General features: G+C 35.1%; 3 protein-coding genes and 1 pseudogene across 3 annotated transcripts; 3 read left to right on the top strand and 1 right to left on the bottom strand.

The window, feature by feature from the left end:
- Positions 1-2,646: 2,646 nt before the first annotated feature.
- Positions 2,647-4,623, bottom strand: LOC142537155 (uncharacterized). Its single transcript, XM_075642716.1, has one exon. It carries the CDS (start codon positions 4,621-4,623, stop codon positions 2,647-2,649), a length of 1,977 nt encoding a protein of 658 aa, XP_075498831.1.
- Positions 4,624-8,264: 3,641 nt separating this feature from the next.
- Positions 8,265-9,240, top strand: LOC142537250 (uncharacterized). The gene has a single exon (XM_075642802.1). It carries the CDS (start codon positions 8,474-8,476, stop codon positions 9,026-9,028), a length of 555 nt encoding a protein of 184 aa, XP_075498917.1. The 5' UTR covers positions 8,265-8,473; the 3' UTR covers positions 9,029-9,240.
- Positions 9,241-10,769: 1,529 nt separating this feature from the next.
- On the top strand, positions 10,770-16,257 carry LOC142524485 (uncharacterized). Its single transcript, XM_075628502.1, has 7 exons — positions 10,770-11,028; positions 11,343-11,466; positions 11,784-11,856; positions 13,119-13,461; positions 14,050-15,108; positions 15,191-15,340; positions 15,432-16,257. Exons 1-7 carry the CDS (start codon positions 11,002-11,004, stop codon positions 15,864-15,866), a joined length of 2,211 nt encoding a protein of 736 aa, XP_075484617.1. The 5' UTR covers positions 10,770-11,001; the 3' UTR covers positions 15,867-16,257.
- Positions 16,258-17,302: 1,045 nt separating this feature from the next.
- LOC142537251 (CASP-like protein 4D1) lies at positions 17,303-18,712 on the top strand (annotated as a pseudogene).
- The last annotated feature ends 2,165 nt before the right edge of the window (positions 18,713-20,877 follow it).

The following is a 20,877-nucleotide window of genomic DNA, read 5'->3' on the forward strand; positions in this document are numbered from 1 at the left end:
CAAAATCCAATGGTTTTGTAAAGATATCAGCCAGTTGGTTCTCAGTTCCAACAAATTCCATTCGAATTGTACCCTTATCAACCAAATCTCGAATAAAATGATGTCTAATGTCTATGTGTTTCGTTCGAGAGTGTTGTACTGGATTTTTTGAAATATCAATTGCACTTGAATTGTCACAGTATACAATTAAGGTGTCACTGTTGAAACCATAGTCTTTAATCATTTGATTCATCCACAAAAGTTGTGAACAACAGCTAGTAGCTGCAACATATTCAGATTCAGCAGTGGACAGAGATACACAATTTTGCTTTTTACTATACCATGACACCAAATTGTTACCAAGATAAAAACACCCACCCGTGGTACTTTTCCTATCATCTAAGTTTCCAGCCCAGTCAGCATCACTAAAGCCCACTAAATTGGTGTTTGTTTCTTTGGTGTACCATAAACCTAAGTCAACTGTTCCAGATATATATCGCAAAATTCTTTTGACAGCCTTTAGATGAGTGACTTTAGGATCAGCCTGGTACTTAGCACACAAACAAACACTAAACATGATGTCGGGACGACTTGCACTTAAGTAAAGAAGACTGCCTATGATGCTGCGATACTGGGTGTTGTCAACACCTGCCGCAACATCGTCTTTGGACAATTTTTCAGTCGACCCCATTGGTGTTTTCATGTGCTTAGTGTTCTCAGTAGAGAATTTCTTCACCAAATTCTTGGCATACTTGGATTGACATAGAAAGATACCATCATGCATTTGTTTAATTTGCAATCCAAGAAAGAAACTTAATTCTCCTACCATGCTCATTTCAAATGTGGTAGACATGCATTTAACAAATTCATCAACATGCTTTTGAGAAGAAGCACCAAAAATGATGTCATCCACATAAATTTGACACACAAGAATATCATGCTTCGATTTTTGAATAAAAAGGGTTTTATCAACCTCACCTCTTTTGAAGCCTAAGTCAAGCAGATATTCAGTAAGCCTTCCATACCATGCTCTTGGAGCTTGTTTAAGTCCATAGAGTGCTTTCTTCAACTTGTAGACATGGTTCGGGTGGTGTGGATCTTCAAATCCTTTAGGTTGGCTTACATAAGCTTCTTCTTTCAAGATGCCATTCAAAAAGGCACTTTTCACATCCATTTGATATAATTTTATGTCCATGTAACATGCAATAGCAAGTAAAAGTCTAACCGATTCAATCCGGGCAACAGGGGCAAACGTTTCATCAAAATCAATTCCTTCAATTTGAGTATACCCTTGAGCCACTAGCCTAGCTTTATTTCTCACAACAATTTCAGATTCATCAGTTTTGTTTTTAAAGATCCATTTGGTTCCAATAACATTCACATTATTGGGTCTGGGAACCAAATCCCACACATCATTCCTAACAAATTGTTCAAGTTTCTCATGCATTGCATCAACCCAAAATTCATCTTTTAAGGCTTCATTTATATTTTTGGGTTCCATGAGTGAAACAAAACAAGAGTGACTTACTTGAGAGTATACGGAAGTCATGCATACTAGTCCCATCATTTTGCGATAGTCTACCTTCTCCTTTCTTCTCGTTTGCATTCCTCCAAATGTTTCTCCAATGATCTGTGATGATGGATGATTTTTCTGAACCTTGCTGGGAATATCAATCTCTTCATTGGTTACACTGTCATCATTCTCAGTATACTTTCCTAGTTCATCATTTGATTCTGCCAGTGCAGGTGTTGTCTCCGGTGTTACAACACCGGGTGCAACATCTGTGTTAGGCAGTGTCTCACTTTCGTTCAGCAGGCCCATCAATATTATCCTCGATTGTTTTTCCCGTTAGATCTGCAAGATCATCAAAAACAACGTTAATAGACTCCATAGTCGTTCTTGTTCTCAGATTATACACGCGATAGGCACGACTATTAGATGAATAACCAACGAATAAACATTTGTCACTTTTAGAGTCAAACTTTGCAAGATGGTCTCGGTCATTCAAAACATAACATACACACCCAAAGACATGAAAATACTTAAGGTTCGGCCTCTTTCCCATGATGATTTCATAGGATGTCATAGTAGAACCACTCCTTAAGTACACACGATTTGAAATATGACATGCTGTGTTCAAGGCCTCGGCCCAAAATCTCTTTGAAATATTCTTTGAACTTAACATGACCCTAGCCATTTCTTGCAGTGTCCTATTCTTCCTTTCGGCTATTCCATTTTGTTGAGGTGTCTTAGGGGCCGAAAATTCATGAGTTATCCCTCTCTTTTCACAAAATGATATAAAGTGTGAGTTTTCAAATTCTTTACCATGGTCAGTCCTTATCTTACCAACCCTCAGATTATGTAGATTAGTAATCTTAGCATGTAATTTCTTGAAAACATCAAATGTATCGGATTTTTCTCTAAGAAATCTTACCCAAGTAAAGCGAGAGAAATCATCCACACAAACGCATGAATACTTCTTACCTTCAAGACTTTCCACTTCCATTGGGCCCATAAGATCCATGTGCAAGAGTTCAAGACACCGTGTTGTCCCAAAGTGTTGCAACACTTGATGGGGAACACGTGTTTGCTTACCCTTTTGACATGCACCACAAACATACGGAATTCCAGAGGATAAATTAGGCATACCTCTCACAGCATCGTACTTACCAAGATTCTTTAATGTCTTGAAGTTTGCATGTCCCAATTTTTGACTGCCACAAGTTTAATTCACTCACATTTGAATGATTGCATACTAAGTCTTCACCAAGTTGATAGCAATTATCAGCAGACCTTGTACCTGTCAAAATACGAGTATTAGAATTATCAAACACTTCACAATTGTCTTTATCAAACTTAACATGCAAACCGTCATCACAAAGTTGACTAATGCTTATTAAGTTTGAGTTAAGCCCTTCGACATAAAGCACATTGTGTAGATTAGGCAGTTCATCAACATTCAAGGTTCCTTTGCCAGCAATTATTCCTTTAGCACCACCACCATACGTCACATGACCACTCCTCAGTTCAACATAGTCAATCAAATGGTCTTTAGAACCTGTCATGTGACGCGAACAGCCACTGTCAAAGTACCATATTCCTGCAATGTTAGTCTTTAATGAAGTGTAAATAACGGAACATTGAATCTTAGCCTTTGGTACCCAAACCCTTTTTACCGTCGGTTTTCTGTTGGCAGTGTTGCGTCGGGTGTTATACAACACCTGTGGCAACACCTGTTCTGATTCACATCTCTTGTAATCATCTCTCAGTTTAAAGCAGTAGGGTTTGATATGACCAGGTCTAAAACAATAGTGGCAAATAAAGTGGCGTTTTCTGGATTTGGACTTCTTGGTAGATATTTGCCTTTTAGATGGAGCACCTTTTTCAGTTTGTGTAGCATTTGAGGTTTCAACACTTCCTTTGACAAAAACAGTTGGTTTTCTCTCAGTATTGGAAGATTCTCCAATTTCGAATAGACTGTTCGGATAACCAAGTCCAGCTTTGTCATTTTGTCCAATCATCAAAAGTGAATCAAGTTTGGATGAACTTGAATTAAGCTTCGCAAGAATTTGAGTTGCTTCTCCAAGCTCTTGCTTGACTTTGCATAATTCCATATCTTTCTTACTTAAGATTACTTCAAGTCGTGATACTTGTGACTTCAGCTCAGTGTTCTCTTTGGAGAGAATTGCATTCACTTTATTTCTTTTGATCCAGTCTTCATACAATTCTTCATACATTGTCTGCACACTTTCCAGAGTGACTTCATCATCATCTACTTCTTCGTTTTCAGACTGACTTGATTCACCAAGGGTTGTAGAATTAAGACACACTGAATTTGAAGAGATGTTGCGACCAGGTATTGCAACACCTGTGGCAACACCCAAAGGATTGATTTGCATTGAACGCTTCTCCTTGATCACAGCAGACAACGATGTGTGATTTTCAGATTCATTTGATCCTTGATCATCATCAGACTCTTCATCACTCAAAGTGAGAACCATGCCTTTGTTTCTCCGAAGTCGATTGGCACACTCATTGGGATAGTGTCCAAATCCAGAACACTCTCTGCATTGTACTGAGTCCAAATTTCTGACATTTGATTGGATTTGCAATTCAGTTTTTGGTCGAAATTGTCCTTTCATAGGAGTAAACTTTTGAGCTTTTGCAGAAGTGGTGATATTGGGCAACACAGATTTTTGTCCAATTTTCTTCTTTTCTCTCATTTTCTTCAAGTAATCACCGAATTTTTTAGTAATTAGAGAGATAGAATCTTCACCTAAATCAGATTCATTCACTTCTTTAGATATTTGAAGAATTTCATCATAAGAGTCAGTTGAAACTTCAAGGGCTATTGTCTTCCCTTTATCCTTCTTTTGTAAATCAAGATTCATCTCAAAAGTTCTGAGGGAACTCATTAATTCATCCAGGTTGATTGTTGAAGTGTCTTTAGATTCTTCAATTGCACAAACTTTGACATTAAATTTCTCAGGTAGAGATCTTAAAACTTTGTTCACCAATCTTTCATTGGACATGGGATCTCCAAGACTGTGAGCTTCGTTAGAAAGTTGTCTCAACCGACTATCATACTCAAGAATAGACTCCTTGTCCTCCATTCTCAAACTTTCGAACTTTGATGTCACCATCCTTAGCCTAGTTTTACGCACACTTGCGGATCCTTCACAGTGCTTCTGGAGTATCTCCCAAGCATCTTTGGCGCATACACAAGTGGTGATTAAATTAAACATCCTTGTGTCAACAGATGAAAATATAGCATTGAGAGCCTTGGAATTAAAGTTTGAAGTTTGCACTTCATCGACAATACATGTACTTTCAGGTTTGAGCCGTGTGTCTCCATCAGCATCCTCGAGTTTTGGTGGACTCCAACCATCAAGTACACGTTGTCAAGCTCTTTCTTCAATGGATTTAATAAAAACCCTCATCTTTACTTTCCACAATGCATAGTTTGATCCATCCAACACGGGAGGCCTAAAAACAGTATTTGTTGATCCTTCCATAATTCCTTTTCACTCTGAAAAAAAAACAAAACAGGATCTCACTTAGTAGCGTCAAGTGGAAGCTCTGATACCAATTGAAAGTTCTGTTTCCACAGTGTATGTGTGAGTTGAGAGTGAGTGTTGTGTGTATCAGAATGTAGGTGTTGTGCGTAGGTGTTGTAACACCCACGACAACATGCAGCGGAAATTATGATTTTAACACACCTACACGTAGCTGGAATAATGATAATAATACGAGATACGAGATGTAAATTATGCACAAGTATAAAATACTTGTGCGGTGCCTCAGGGCAAAATAATTCACTAGAAAAACTTGTAAGTTTACAAAAACCAATACTAGTGAAAGAATAAAACAACTCCCTTATTAAGGCGAGTAACAAATTGCATCCTAAACCTCTAACAAACCGTATAACCAAAATACATAGGATGCATCAACTGAGAAGTGAAAAAAATCTTCAAAACTCCACACACTAATCAACACGGTGATTAGATGTTGTCTTCGGATGTTGACAGCACTTCACAGCAACAAGTTATCAATCACGAGATGGCTTCAATCAGAAAACATTTTCTTCGTACAAATGCATCTCTGTCTCTCCGAAAGTTTTTGCTCTGTATCGTCACTCTCTCACGCTTTTTTTTCTTCTCCTTTGAGTCCTATTTAACATAGAAAAACCAATTTCATTAGGAAACAAACTCTTTTTAAAACAAGGATAATATCTTAAAATATTGTGATATCATATCTTAAAGATATTATGATATCATATCTTAAAGATATTACGAGTCATATCAAAATATAGTCTTATATCACATATTGAATTTATAAGAGATCATATCATCAATTTCGAGATTATCCTCATGTCTAGAAAGGCAAAATATTAAAGATAAAAAAGGAAAATATATCAAGGAATAAAATTCCTTTCAAGATATATTGGATAAAAGGCCGGCAAATAATCCTTTCAAGCGAACAGTGGAATTACATTTTTATTATGTAATTTGTATATTTTCTATTTTGAGTCCAAAATATATTCCAAGTTACATTGTTGACCTGTGTGCCACCGACATTAGCACTTCGATAAAAATGACTAAAAATAAAAATATGGACTAATTAGATTAAGGCAAAAACTTGTGTGAGACTGTCTCACGGGTCATATTTGTGAGACGAATCTCTTATTTGGGTTATTCATGAAAAAATATTATTTTTTATGCTATGAGTATTACTTTTTATTGTGAATATGGGTAGGATTGACCCGTCTCACATATTAAGATCCGTGAGACAGTCTCACATGAGACCCACTCTTAGATTAAACCAGCAACTTGAAAATTTTTAAATGAAAAATGAACTCACATAATCAAAAATATAATCTCATTTGAACAAGTTGTGACTTGTGTAGAATGAAAATGACATTTCTACTGAAAAAATGGCATTTGATTATCTTTATCTATATTTTATACTTTTTAAATAATTATATCAACTCTAACATAGAAAAAAATATTATAAAAATAATTTGTGACTTTTATATTTTAATATAATATCTAGAATTTTACACATACACCATTTAACATAATTTTTTTAAATGTGTGTGCAAATATTGCGTTGTATGAAGACCTTGGGGCTTTTAGTGAATGCAATGATCTCGTGGGTGTCGTAATAATTTTACATCTATACCTAAAATGTGAGGCTCGTGATTAGCAATTTATATGGTCCAACTTCCAATTAATACATGTCACATGGCATGAAACTTGGACTCTAATAATTTCTCGAAAATTAGGTCTGAATTATTATAATTGAGTTAATTCATGTCAAGAAATTTCGTCATTTTCATTAATTTACTCAAATTGCAAGATTAGGTCTTGAATTTAAATATTGTTTGACTAATGTAAATATATTTTAGAAAATAATATGCCTATTAAGTAGTAACGGACAAATTTCAAATTAAATAAACATGTAACATGGAGTTCGATGGCTAGTCGATATGGTTTGGAGAGCTCGCTTTTAACCTTGTACCGAATTTTCTAGTTATTAGGTCAAAACTAAGATTTTAGACCACTGAATTATTGAGCTTTGTCTCATATATCAGATATGAAAGTTCATATAAGAAAATTTATCTGCAAAACTATATATATGACAAAAAAAAAGCATCTCACTAAAAATTCACTAAGTTATATAAATTTTAAATAATCATATTACTTATCATCCAAGAATTATTATAAAACACCATAATTTTTATTTAAAAATATAAACAAAAATAATAATGTCATCTTAAACGTGCATGAATAAGATAATGACATTTTGATAAGTTTTTGTACGTTAAACTACTGATATTGTGTTTTTTGATTATGTTGGTTGGGTGGACCGTAAAAAAGTGACGTCTGATATTAATGATTAATATTGTCTCTGATGAAAATATGATCGACTGTAAGGAAAAAGTAAGAGCGACTGTAAGGAAAAAGTAAGAGCGACTGTAAGGAATACGAGACAACACTAGCAGATAGACAAACAACTCTCTGGACTAATAATAGGTCTAACAATCCGACCCATTAGCATTCAGGTATGTGTACTATGCGCTGTCACAAGTATAAAGAAATAAAGTTATTATTGGCCTAATAACAATAGTTTTTTATCTAGTGATAAGCGTTTGATCATAACATATATTTAAATATTCATTTACAATTCATTCACATAATACATGTACTATTTCTTTAAAGTGATTAAGTGAAGTTCTTATATATTCAACCACGATCCCTAAAACAAAGGAAAAAAAATTTTAAAGCCAAAAAGAAATATCCTATAAAAAAACAGAAGCTAGATAATTTTATATAAAAAAATATTCAATAAAATGAAAAATCATAAAAAAATATTTAAAAATAACGTATTTTACATAAATATTTACATATATAGTAAAAATTTACTGATAAGTGATAACACATTCATCACGTACTCCGATATTTCCTCAATACAAAATTATGCACAAGATTACATTTTTTTTTCCTCAATACAAAATTATGCACAAGATTACATTTTTTTTTAAAAAAAATGATTCTGAGGGAGATTTATTCTCCAAATCTTCTGGTATATATTATAAGAATATTAAAATCAAACACCACAAGAAACTGATTTCTACCATTTATAGAGCGTATACACATGGCATAATTTTGTAAACATTAACATTAATTTTAGAAATGTTTTAATTTAATTTGACTTTGAATAATAGTCTGTATAAATAAAGAATCGAGATTAATAAAAATAAATAATTCAAATATATCAGCCTTATCGAAGACTTGGAAATAAATGCATCTTCTATATATAACTTCCCAAGCTACAATAACGTTAGCTTTAAGTGTCGATTTCCCTTTACACACCAAAGCACTTTAAGCAAATCTTTTCAAGATTGAATGCAACAAAATCCAAGAATTTCAAGCCACCACTCTTCCCACAACCTCCGCCCCACCCCCGCCGCCGCAATTGGAAACAGATAACATGTCTTCCGGCCAGAAATGGAAACAGCTCAAAAGCATTTTCACCCCACATGGAGACTGTGGATGCGGACCAAATGCAACAGATATCATCGAGCCAAAACCCAAGTTAAAATCCACCTCCTCAGATCAAAAGCCTAGCCGCTGCCCCTCGTCTTCAAACAGCTCCTGGGAGATACACGGCGGCCTGAAGTCCATCACCGACGGCGACGAAGACTGCACCTCCACCACAGTTTCCCTCGACATCGACATCGACAACTCCCCGCCGCTATACTTCCCGGAAACCGATAAAAACCATCCCAAGGTCTCGAAAACAGTCAGCTCCTGCCCCAAAATCCACGACTGCTTCGCAGTAGTTAAAGATTCCGACGACCCATATCAAGATTTCAGCCAGTCCATGCTTCAGATGATTTTCGAGAACGAAATATATTCGAGAAGGGATCTTCAGCAGCTGCTTGATTGCTTTCTACAGCTGAATTCACCTCAGCACCATGAGACCATCCTTCAAGCGTTCATGGAGATATGCAGCGGTGGAGACGGCACGGAGATTGATCGATGATGTGGAATTGAATATGAATTAAATTGCTTAAACTGCAGGCATATATTTATAAAGTTAATTACAAGTTTGTTCAATTTGTGAATTGTCGAAGACGTTAATATGCTGCTAACTCTGAAATTTTTAATGAACAAGTGGTTGGCTGTCTCAGTTCATCATTAATCATATTGTACGTAGGTTCATTTCGAATTTTGAAAACAAAAATTCGTATTTCATGATTTTAATTTTCTGAAATTCGATGTCGGCAATCGATAGATTTATTCAAGAATTGTGTGTATGCGTGTACGTATATACACACTATTAAAAAAGAGAGAAAAGGAAATGGGAAGAACAATAAATAAGGGAGTGGTATGACCAACGGAAAATTGAAGCTAAGAGTATTATTTTTTATGTCTCACAAAAAGTAATTATTCGTATAGAATATACAATATTATTAATAAAAAATAATATTATTTTTTATGCTAAGAGTATTACTTTTTATTGTGAATATCGGTAGGGTTGACCCGTCTTACAGATAAAGATTCGTGAGATTATTTCACAAGAGAACTACTCATAATACATTGTGCATCTCGTTCTTCGTCATATCATATTCAAAAAAAATTTCTTTTTTTGTTTCCCTTTAAAATACACATGCATGTCTCATAAAAACATTGAACAATTAATAAACATATAAGACAACTAAAAAATAACATTGAGTGTGACCCTTTCATTCGTCCACTTTCCTTTCATGTCATTTGGCCACAGATTTTCTATGGATCGAGGTTGGTAAAGGCATAGTTGTCATCAAATCGACACCCTAAACCGGCCCGTGTTATTTGATAAAAATGCCCCGACCCGATGACCGACATCCAAAACTCGTAAACTACATACAAACAAGTTGGCTGGATCTCCTACTATACCATGTTGTCCGGACCTGGTACGATGGTGCCCGACACTGTAGCCGGATGACCGAGCACTTAAAAACAGTCCATTCATTACATATGCTCGTCAAATTTTATTTTGAAACGCAACTCGATTAATAATATACATTAAACAATAATCGAAAGTTCATACAAACATCCAAAAACATACACAAAAAATTTCTTGTAAGACTTAATCACATCTCATTTTTTTGACGAATTTTCAATCCAATACAACTTATTAAAAACTATTATTTTTTTGCTAAAAATATTATTTTTCATGATAAATAATATAAGACAGATCAACTCGTCTAATGAATATAGATCCGTAATACTATCTCACACCAAAACATATTACACCGATTCTGTCCGTGTTTAAAAGAACGTGAATCAAACTTTCCTTTTTAATTTTGGGTGAAATAAATACCTTGAGACGTGATATTCTATGGTGCATCGGATGATCTTCATCCACCGGGTGCATGTAACATCCACTCTTCGTTTGGGTGAGGCCAATATAAATGTGTGGGCCTTAAATCAAATGAATACACCATGTGTGTTACATCATGTGGACGATAGAATATCACTGATTATATTATTTTTTGTAAATTAAAAATCTCCAAAAACTTCAGGATATTTCATTTTTCTGACTAAATTTTAAATAAACAAAATATATTTTTAAATTGTATTTCTTTAAAATAAAAAATAAAAAACGAATAAAAAGAGCGATGAAAATTAATTGTTAAATTATAATATAAGTATTATTCATATTTCTTTTTTATAGTTTTAATTTTTAATCCGTTATATTCGTTTTTTAATGAAATTTAAGTCGGTAACCCATAGCATGATATTCCAAAAAAATAATTAAAGAAATCTCGAAACCAGAACTGGGGCTCGAAGCTTTTCGTAACCTTCCGAGGTTCCTCCTCCGCGGCCGTCGTACCAGCGCTTGCTCTTCCGCCGTATCCAACCCTTCCGACATGGCTTCGTGCATATAAATCATGTTCACCCTATGTGATGATAAGTATACTCCCTGTTGATTTGGTAAAACTGAAGTTCTGAAGATTTGCATAATCGTGAATGGCTTGGAGGGCTCTTGGAAGAAAGGTGTGTTCCCTCGTTGTATCTTTGCTCTAATTCTTCTACCTAAATGATTTTACACTTCTCAATATTGCTCTTTTTTCATGAGTTGAATTCTTTGGCAGATTGAGGTAGAAATATATGATGTTTTGATTTCACCGGTCAATTCACTACTCTCAACGACTGTAGTCGACCACTTATGTTGTTTTAACTGAAACCCAGTTTCTTCTTGTATCGAAAGATCTGATTGCCTCATCTATTTTATTTTTAATTGAATTTATATGATTGGTGCTTGTGCAAATCAATAAAAAAATCGAAATTTTGCTTGAACTTTCGTGCAGGGTGGTTGTTATAGTCTTACCAAAGCGTTTATTGTGACGTCTAGAGATTCAATTGCACTGGCTTCGAAATGTAGGTTTGATGATTCTGACAAAGCTCCATCTGCCTCAGTCGTAGACTTGCTAGGTAAAAATTTACTGGCTAAGTATTTCGGTATTGCTTATGGTTGATTTCTTGGGGAGCGTAGTTAAGTGCAAGTGTAATGTTACTAGTGTGCTGATATCTTGGTGGCCAACAGTGTTGGTTTGAGTATTGCCAGAGGCTTATGCACCGTAACGTGTAATCCTGATTTTTAATTTTATCCATTTCTTATGCAGTTAAGATTTGTTGATATGAAGATGTGATTATGATTGTTGAGAATTAGATCAACGTTAATGTTTTGATGAACTATTGCTCAAAGTCAAATTTTTGTTTGATCACATTTTTTTTGGTTTGTGTTTCAGGGAGTCATTTTCCTCCGGCATTTTATGGTGAAGGTGATGGTCTCCCTCTTTTCGCCAACAAGTGCTCAACGAGGTAATTCAGTTTGTGATGAAGTTCGTTTCATCACAATCATCTCTGTTAAATTGTTTCATCAGTGGAGGATGGATTTTCGATGAGAGTTTTTTTATTGCTATTTCACTTCCCTCGGTTTCTGGAAAATTGGACAAAATTGTATCATCGGTGAAGAGCACATTGGGGTACTGAATTTTCAGCATTTGGAGTCTAGCATAGCTTGGGGCATACTGTTAATATGTTTGGATCAGCTGTATGATATGGAGGTAACATGACAATAGTGTGTCCAAAAATGATCAACCTTCTCAAACTTCCTTGTTTAGTAGGAGCTAGAGTTAAGTTTCTTTATATTTAGCAAAAGATTCTACTTAGTAGACTTATTTGTTTGAATGGAAAAGATTTTGATTATATTAGTTATCTACACTCGATAATTTATACTGGGAAGTGAAAGCCAAGATCAATCCTTAGTTTTGTCTAAAATTCCAAATTGTTTGTGAAGGAATTAATTGTTAGAACATTGAGTAGCTGGATTAGAACTTATACATCATTTTGAAAAACCCAGGCCATAACACTTTTTCTTTTTGGGGTTGGGGTTTTTTCTTTTTCTTTTTTTCGGGGGTGGGGTGGGGTGGGGGTTGGGATTTATTACCATCTTCTCTCACAATGACTGATATATTTTCCTTATTGATGGCCATTTATATGGGCATGGTTGTTTCGTACTTGATCGTGCATACATTGTTTCAAAATATACTTTTTATGTTATTTTTATTTAATCAATCCTTTGTTTTGTGCCACTTTATATTTTATACTAACGAAACAATTGAAAGATTGATTTTTTGTTCTAAGTCAAAACCTCAACTTTTGACCTGTTTCTCATCTAAATTCAAACTCACAATTTGCTGTGATTTCAAAATGCACATCAGATGTAGGAGTAGGAACCAAGTGTAAAATTTTAAAAATGTCAGAGGAAAGTTAATTTATTTCAAAACTAGCTGGAGGTACATTTCTGAAAGCGGGTTTTCTTTTCCTCTTTTCTTTTGATTGAAGTTGGAGTTACACGCAAGGGCTTTCAGACCTCATATACACATGAGAAGTAAGCTGGGGCTATGCGTTTACTATTTCAAACATCTCATATTGATTTTATAGAAGTGCATATCTTTGTCATTGCTCTATGACTTACATGTTCTGGTGTTCTCTTTGTTTGAGGTATCTGGGGGCTACCTGTTATTATATCTCTGTATTGCTTCAATTGTTAGTTGTATGGTGACATAAAATTTGTATAGGCGTTTCCATGCAAGTTCGGAACTTCTGGCTAGGAGAATGGACAATGAGTCTATAGGTTTAAAGACTTCTAGGAGAGGGCAGGGTAAAGGGAAATTTTCAAAGAGAAAGAAGGAGGCTAAACCACCTGTTGACGAACCTTATGTTCCTCCTAAACTAAAAAGATCTGTGAAGTCCTTGCCAGATAAAACAATTGAAATATTTGAAGGCATGACCATAGTTGAGCTTGCCAAGCGATGTCAAGAGTCTACATCTACCATTCAGAACATTATCACAAATGTCGGAGAGAGAGCTGATTCAGAATTTGGTGCTCTCAGCATTGACATAGCAGAGCTTGTTGCCATGGTATTCCATTAAATCAAATTTGGTTAAAAATCTGATTTTTTTTATTGTTCTAATTTTGATGAATAAGGAATATTTTGATGCATCTTGGATGCTGTTTATTAACGAGTTTTGACCAAAACACCATGTTTTGTAAGAAAAAAATAATCACTATGATGAAATTTGTGTCAACATCCCTATTCCAAGTGAAATGGTTCTCTGTTTTAACTGTTAATTATTATTTGTTTCAGTACCAGATATTCTTACTCTCAGTAATTCATGGAAAAATGTTCAACCACTTGTGACTTTAATTGTTCAATGTGTTGCCTAAATCAACTGAAAGTAAACCGAAAATATATTTTCTTCAGTATTGCATGGTTCAACTTGGGGGTGCATCATGTTCTAAGGGTTGGGCTGTTTTGCTACCATTTTTGAACATTATGTTTTTGCAGTACTTAGACCTTGCACTGGTGTGGAAAGAAAATAGAAAATACTTCATAAGAAATATCGAAGGTGGGAACGTCAAATTTTAATCAAATACAATAGTTTGCTTGTTTTGGTTTGTTTTGCTCTATTCACAATAATTTAATCAGAGTTCATATAAACTCTTAGGAAGTTGGAGTCAATGTTCGTAGGCTGCACTCGGAAGAAGATGCTCAAATTTTGCCACGCCCTCCAGTTGTGACAGTGATGGGTCATGTTGACCATGGGAAAACATCTTTACTAGACGCTCTTCGACAAACTTCGTTGGCAGCTAAAGAAGCTGGCGGCATAACTCAGCATCTTGGTGCATTTGTTGTTGGCATGCAATCTGGTGCATCTATCACTTTTCTTGACACTCCAGGACATGCTGCCTTTAGTGCAATGCGAGCCAGAGGTGCAGCAGTTACAGATGTAGTCGTACTTGTTGTGGCTGCTGATGATGGTGTGATGCCTCAGACTCTCGAAGCAATGTCTCATGCAAAAGGAGCTAATGTACCTATTGTTGTCGCAATTAACAAGTGTGACAAACCAGATGCAACTCCAGAAAGAGTAAAAGTCCAGCTTGCGTCTGAAGGGTTGCCATTGGAGGAGATGGGAGGAGATGTCCAAGTTGTTGAGGTTTCCGCTACAAGAAAAAGTGGGCTGGATAAGTTGGAGGAAGCATTGCTTCTACAGGCCGAGTTAATGGATCTAAAAGCACGAATTGATGGTCCTGCCCAAGCTTATGTAGTTGAGGCAAGGCTTGATAAGGGGCGCGGTCCACTGGCTACTGCAATAGTAAAGGCGGGGACCTTAGTTTGCGGGCAGCATGTTGTTGTAGGTTGTGAGTGGGGTAGAATTAGGTCTATTAAGGATATGGCAAGAAAAGTGATTCCACAGGCTACACCAGCCATGCCTGTCGAGATCGAAGGGTTAAAGGGGCTTCCAATGGCTGGTGATGACATTGTTGTGGTTGAGTCTGAAGAAAGAGCGAGGATGCTTAGTGAAGGAAGAAGAAAGAGATTTGAGAAGGATAGACTCTTGAGACTGGAAGAGGAGAGGCAGAAGATGTCGGAGGCGGAAGTGGAGGCCAATGAGGAAGAAGAAAATAAATCTCAGAGGGTGGAAGTGGCAATAATTGTAAAAGGGGACGTGCAAGGCACTGTCCAGGCAGTTGCAGATTCGTTGAAAAGTTTGGACAGTCCACAGGTGCGGCTAGTTCTTATGATTATAAATCTTCTTCTCTTTGGAAAAATAATCTTCTTCATGCTTTAGCTTTTGATTGTCCCAGGTATATGTGAAGGTCATTCATGCTGGAGTTGGACCTATTTCACAGTCTGATGTTGATATGGCACAAGCCTGTGGTGCGTGTATTGTTGGATTCAACGTCAGAGATCCCCCAAGTTCGATCAGTCTTTCAGCAACTCAAGCCAAAATAAGGGTAAAAGATTGGGCTTTTACTCAAATTTTTTTTTTTAGTTTGAATATTTGCTGATGCAATTTGGGATGTATTACTCAAATGTAACTTGCAGATAAAATTACATCGTATCATCTATCATCTACTGGAGGACATGGGAAATCTGATTGTAGAAAAGGCTCCCGGAACGCTTGAGACCAAGGTTGCTGGAGAAGCTCACGTTCTGAACATTTTCGAACTCAAGGGTAGAAGCAAAGCTAAGGGAGAGGATGTGAAAATTGCTGGTTGTCGTGTCGTAGATGGCCGTCTCACAAAATCTTCTACGCTGAGACTTCTTAGGAGTGGAGAAATCGTGTTTGAAGGCTCCTGTGCTTCTCTTAAAAGGGAGCAGCAGGATGTGGATGCAGTAGGCAAGGGGAATGACTGCGGACTCGTGATCCAAGATTGGTTCGATTTCCAGGTGGGAGATGTTGTCCAGTGCCTAGTGAAAGTGAACCGTAAGCCCAAGTTCGTTTCATCAGAGAGCGGGGCCGTTCGAATTGAATGCTGATGAAACTCGCACCACGTCAGAAACAAACAGGGTCCGAATGGTGGCGGATATTTATTGCCATCGTTGCAATTTTTGTCGGGGAGAGAGAACAAGATTTTTGCGTATTTTGGATTGAATTCTGAATTTTTTTGGTGGGCTATTTTCCTATATATTTATCGATGTAAAAACTTCATATTTAAGCTTGAAATACGTACAATTCGAAAAACCATAGAATTTGGTATAGAAATGGACAAATGGTTCCTGTAGTTTGTCAAGTGATGATGCATACCTTGGACTTTGGAGGAAACCGTGTGTTTACATACTGTTTCGTCTCAGTATTATTAGCTTGTTTTCTCTTCTACACTAGATTGTGAATGCCGTCACTACATTTCTCTAATCCTTGAATTCATTTTGAGATTTGTGTTAATGCATGTGAAAATTTGATTTGTGATATCGTCTCACAAAAAATATGCTAAAAAAAATATCGTCTCTCTTTTTCTTCCTTCATGGGAGAGATTTGAATTTAAAAAATTGTCTAGCCGAATAATATTGGTGCCAAACTCTTCATCCGTACATTGTTGTTGTCCATGGCCAGCAGCAACAGCAGAATCTCCGTAAATAAGGGTCATATTTCTCACTTGGGGACTCGAGTAAAGAAAACACAGACACACAGGACAGTTTTTGGATTTGAGAGTATTAATGCCATCTCCAACCCATAAATCTATTTTGGTGCAGTTTCTGCACCAAATATAACATTCATCTTCAACTCATTTACTTCAAATCTTACACTAAAAAATATATTCCTAGAATATTCAATTTGTTTACTATTTATTTATAAATTTAACAATATAATTATAATTAATGTTAATATTAGTTATTAAATGTATAATTTTTAAATTTAGTGATATAATTATAATTACATTTTATAATTATTGATGATTTAGTTTGTTTATCCTTTATTATAATTACATATTCTCGGATCCGATTTTTCAAATTAGCGATGATTTAGTTTGTTTATCCTTTATTATATTTGCATTTAAATTATCTGAATTCGAATTTGTATTTTTATTTTAACTGTGTACTTTAATGTTTAAAATTATTCAATAAATTTGTGTGTTAGATGTTTAATTATAAATTATTTAAAAATATATTTATAAATTTATATAATTAAATATTTTAATTTTTATTATTAAATATCTAATTATTAAAATAATAAAAAAATATTATTTAAATATATCTAATTATTAAATTATTATAATAATAATATCATATTATTAGATAAATAATATTTATAATTCTTAAATATTTATAATTAAAAAAACACAAAAAAAAAAAAAAAAAAAAAAAACTTCCCTGCGCCAAATGGTTCCCTCTGCGCCAAATATGGCGCAGAGGGAATGGGAGGTGCGCTATTTTCTCTCCTGCGCCAAAATGGCGTTAGGGTTGGAGATGTTCTAATGGCTCGCCGGGCTATTCTAAACACGATTCTTTTTCTGAGGATCTTCACTCTTTTAGCCTTGGCTGCCTCCGTCGTGGTTATGGTCCTTAACAAGGCCAAAGATGTTGATGGTTTCTACGACATTATCGATTATAGGTAACTAGAAAAACACATGATTATCCGTTTTTTTTACTTTATATTTAAAGAGAGGCAGATTGTCAAAACAATCTATAAATTGACCTTTTTTTTGGGTCTTATTCATTTCAATTATTGAAACTTTGATGTAAGTTTAATAAGTTTGGTTTTTTTTAAAAAAAATTAGTCATCTTTTATCATATTGTTGATGTGATGCTAACATGATGTTGGATATTACTGATATATTCGACGTCACTTAAGCATACCCGAGAAAAAGAACTAGCTAGAAGTGAAAAAATAACTTATTGCACGTAAATGACAAAAAACCAAAATGTTGTTCGACTAATTATTCGTCATGTAGTTTCAAGTATTGTCGAAAATGTGATTTATTTGATGTTCTTGAATAGGTACGTAGTTGCAGTTGGTGGCATAGGAGTTATTTATACACATTCAAATTCCATTTGCAATATATAATGTTGCACAAGAGAAGAGGTGGATACGCAACGGATTCCTCCAAGAGTTTGACTTTCATGGGGACAAGGTAAATCTTTTCTCAACATCTTTAATTTTTGGACTCTAATATATGGGAAAAAATGTTTGGGTTCGGTGCACTAAGACCAACCCTAAGTAGGCAGGTCGACCATAGTCGTCTGGAGTAGGTCTCTTGTGAGACGGTTTTACGAATCTTTATCTGTGAGACGGGTCAACCCTACTGATATTCACAATAAAAAATAATACTCTTAGCATAAAAAATAATATTTTTTCATGGATGACCCAAATAAGATATATGTCTCATAAAATACGACCCGTAAGACTGTCTCACACAAGTTTTTGTCAATCGTCTGGTTCCGGCTGCGCAAAAACAAAGTTTAGACAATAAAAGCTCGAACAAAAAACAAGTGATTTCTATTATCTTTTTTAATAAAAAGAAACTCTATTCTATGTAGCATGTCGCGTGAGCAAACCAGGTTAGTCAAGTGTTCGCATGGAAACAATTCGCAGCTAATAGCATTTCTGCTTGCAACTGGAGTTGGTGTTGGTTTCGGCATATCGTTCGAGTTTAAAAGATTTTTCCACCCCATCGGCGAAGGGAAAAAATACCTGAAGATGGCCAACATTTCAACTGGCATCCTCCTCGCTGGATTCGCCTCCATGGCTCTACTTTGCATTTTTTCGTCCCTTCGCTGGTCTTCTCGGAATAAAGGGTTTTTCAAATAATACGTTTTTTCATCAAGTAAAGCTTCCATTATTTAATTTCTCCAATATACTTTCGAAAATCTGGCGATGTTGTATTAATAAAATGGATGAACTGATCTTAGTTTAGGGGATAATGTTCTCCGTCGTTATGAAACGAATTTATATACATGAAAAGATTTCATTGCCAATAATTATATGTTACATTGGACAGTTTTATATGATATTTCCCACCATATTTTCAAAACGACCAACTTCATTCACTACTAGGCACGATCAAAACTTGAATCGAGCTCGAATAGTAAAAAATTTAATCGTATGTTTCGTTAATTCATTTTACGCATAAAACAAAGTTGAAACATAAAAATTTAGATTATTTTATTAAACAAAAACAAAAAGGTTTTACATAAGCAGCCTACAATTAGTGCCCTTTCCTCTGCTTTACTCGTCACCCAAACGCAGCAAATCACTTAGAGAGAAGAACCAAGAAAACCAAAAAAATAAACAAAATAATTTTTAAAAAAAAGAACAGAAAAGAAGGGGTGAAAGCAGAGCAAAGAAAATAGATGGATCAAGATTCACTGGGCAAATCAGATTTCATTTCTTCAATTTTCGGTTGCTGTCCTCATGAAGAAAATCAAGCAGAACAGTACTCTTGCATTTGGGGCACTTCGGATCCTCTTCCATTAACATTACATACATTAGGCAACGAGGACATCCCACCAGCATCATCGAATTCGCCTCTGGGCTAGTAGGGTATCGAGGATTCTCCCCAGTGCTGTTCTCCCAGGACAGACACAAGCTTCGTGACGATGATATCGACCCATTCGGCGACACAACTTGTCCACGTTCCCTAGGCGGGGATAAGTTGAGTTTGAGCTCGAGTTTTGGGCTCTCGGCGTTGTAACTCATTATGTTATAATCTGCAAGTTCTAGTCAAAGTATATGAATAAAAGGATAAAAAGTACACTTGATGAAACATTTATTAAACAAAAAAAATTCGATATTTTACCTTGCAAAATATGACAATTAAAGAAACTTTAAGCCTAAAGCAAATAAATATTTGATGCGATGAACCTTGATTTGGCTTTTCCATGGATTGAAGGACAATATTTATACAACAAGAATTCAGAAGACATAAACAGGCCTTACATTTAATATCAGAATTAAATAATCAGTAGCATAGGTTCGAGTAAGTATTGAACTGTAATAAAAGGGAGAGGGTGTGGTAGAAGAAAATGTTAAATTTTAAGCCAAAGAAAAAAATGAATTGATTGCAGGCAGGGAAACATTTCACAAGAAGTTTGTCGGCAGAATGAAGATTTCATAATTATTTTACATCTACAGGTGATTTTGTATTAAATTGGATTTGTTTGTTTGTTTTTTTTTAAAAAAAACTTACTTTTAAAAAAATATTTTTGGCAGCTCATTTTATTTTTCTTCATTTTTTTAAATAAAAATTAAACACTCAGTAGGAATGAAATTGTGAGCTCTATAATTATGTCAAATTCAATCTCTATTATTGGAATATCCATTTCATCATCATCCTCATTTCTTTCTGAGTAGGTCTCTTGTGAGACGGTCTCACGAATCTTTATCCGTGAGACGGGCCAACCCTACCGATATTCACAATAAAAAGTAATACCATTAGCATAAAAAGTAATATTTTTCATGGATGAGCCAAATAAGATATCCGTCTCACAAAATACGATCTGTGAGACCGTCTCACACTCTTTCTGTTGTGAGGAAATATGTATCCAGATCCATTTGATAATTCGGCTCTTAAATAGATAAGATAGAGCTTTCTTGCTTCCAAGATACCAATAAATTTGTCATTATTTACGGTCTTTGATTCATATTAATCAAACACAAAAACACATGTAAGACGGTCTGAGTCAATTTTTTGAGACGAGTCTCCAATTAATTTTAAGTATGAATCGGGTTCACTCGTCTCGCAAGAAAAATCCGTTAAATCATCTAATAAGATACTTATTCTTAATTAAAGCTGATATGCCAACTTTGTCATGTGAGAAAATGTTTTACCAGGTACATTGGGAAAAGAAAATTAAAGAGTTGTGGAAAGTAAGTAGTAGAGATGTAGTGGCTTCATTAATTGCTGATATATTTCAGTTAAACATATACTAACATGTAAGGGAAGGGATTAAATTCTCAAGTAAAAACCTATCTGCCATCAGATTGAATATTAAAGCCAAGGCAACTAATGCCGTGTAGTCGAATTAATGCATGTTTCTACTATTTTTAGGC

This window comes from Primulina tabacum, chromosome 2, assembly GCF_025594145.1.
Source record: "Primulina tabacum isolate GXHZ01 chromosome 2, ASM2559414v2, whole genome shotgun sequence".
NCBI classification, from domain to species: domain Eukaryota; kingdom Viridiplantae; phylum Streptophyta; class Magnoliopsida; order Lamiales; family Gesneriaceae; genus Primulina; species Primulina tabacum.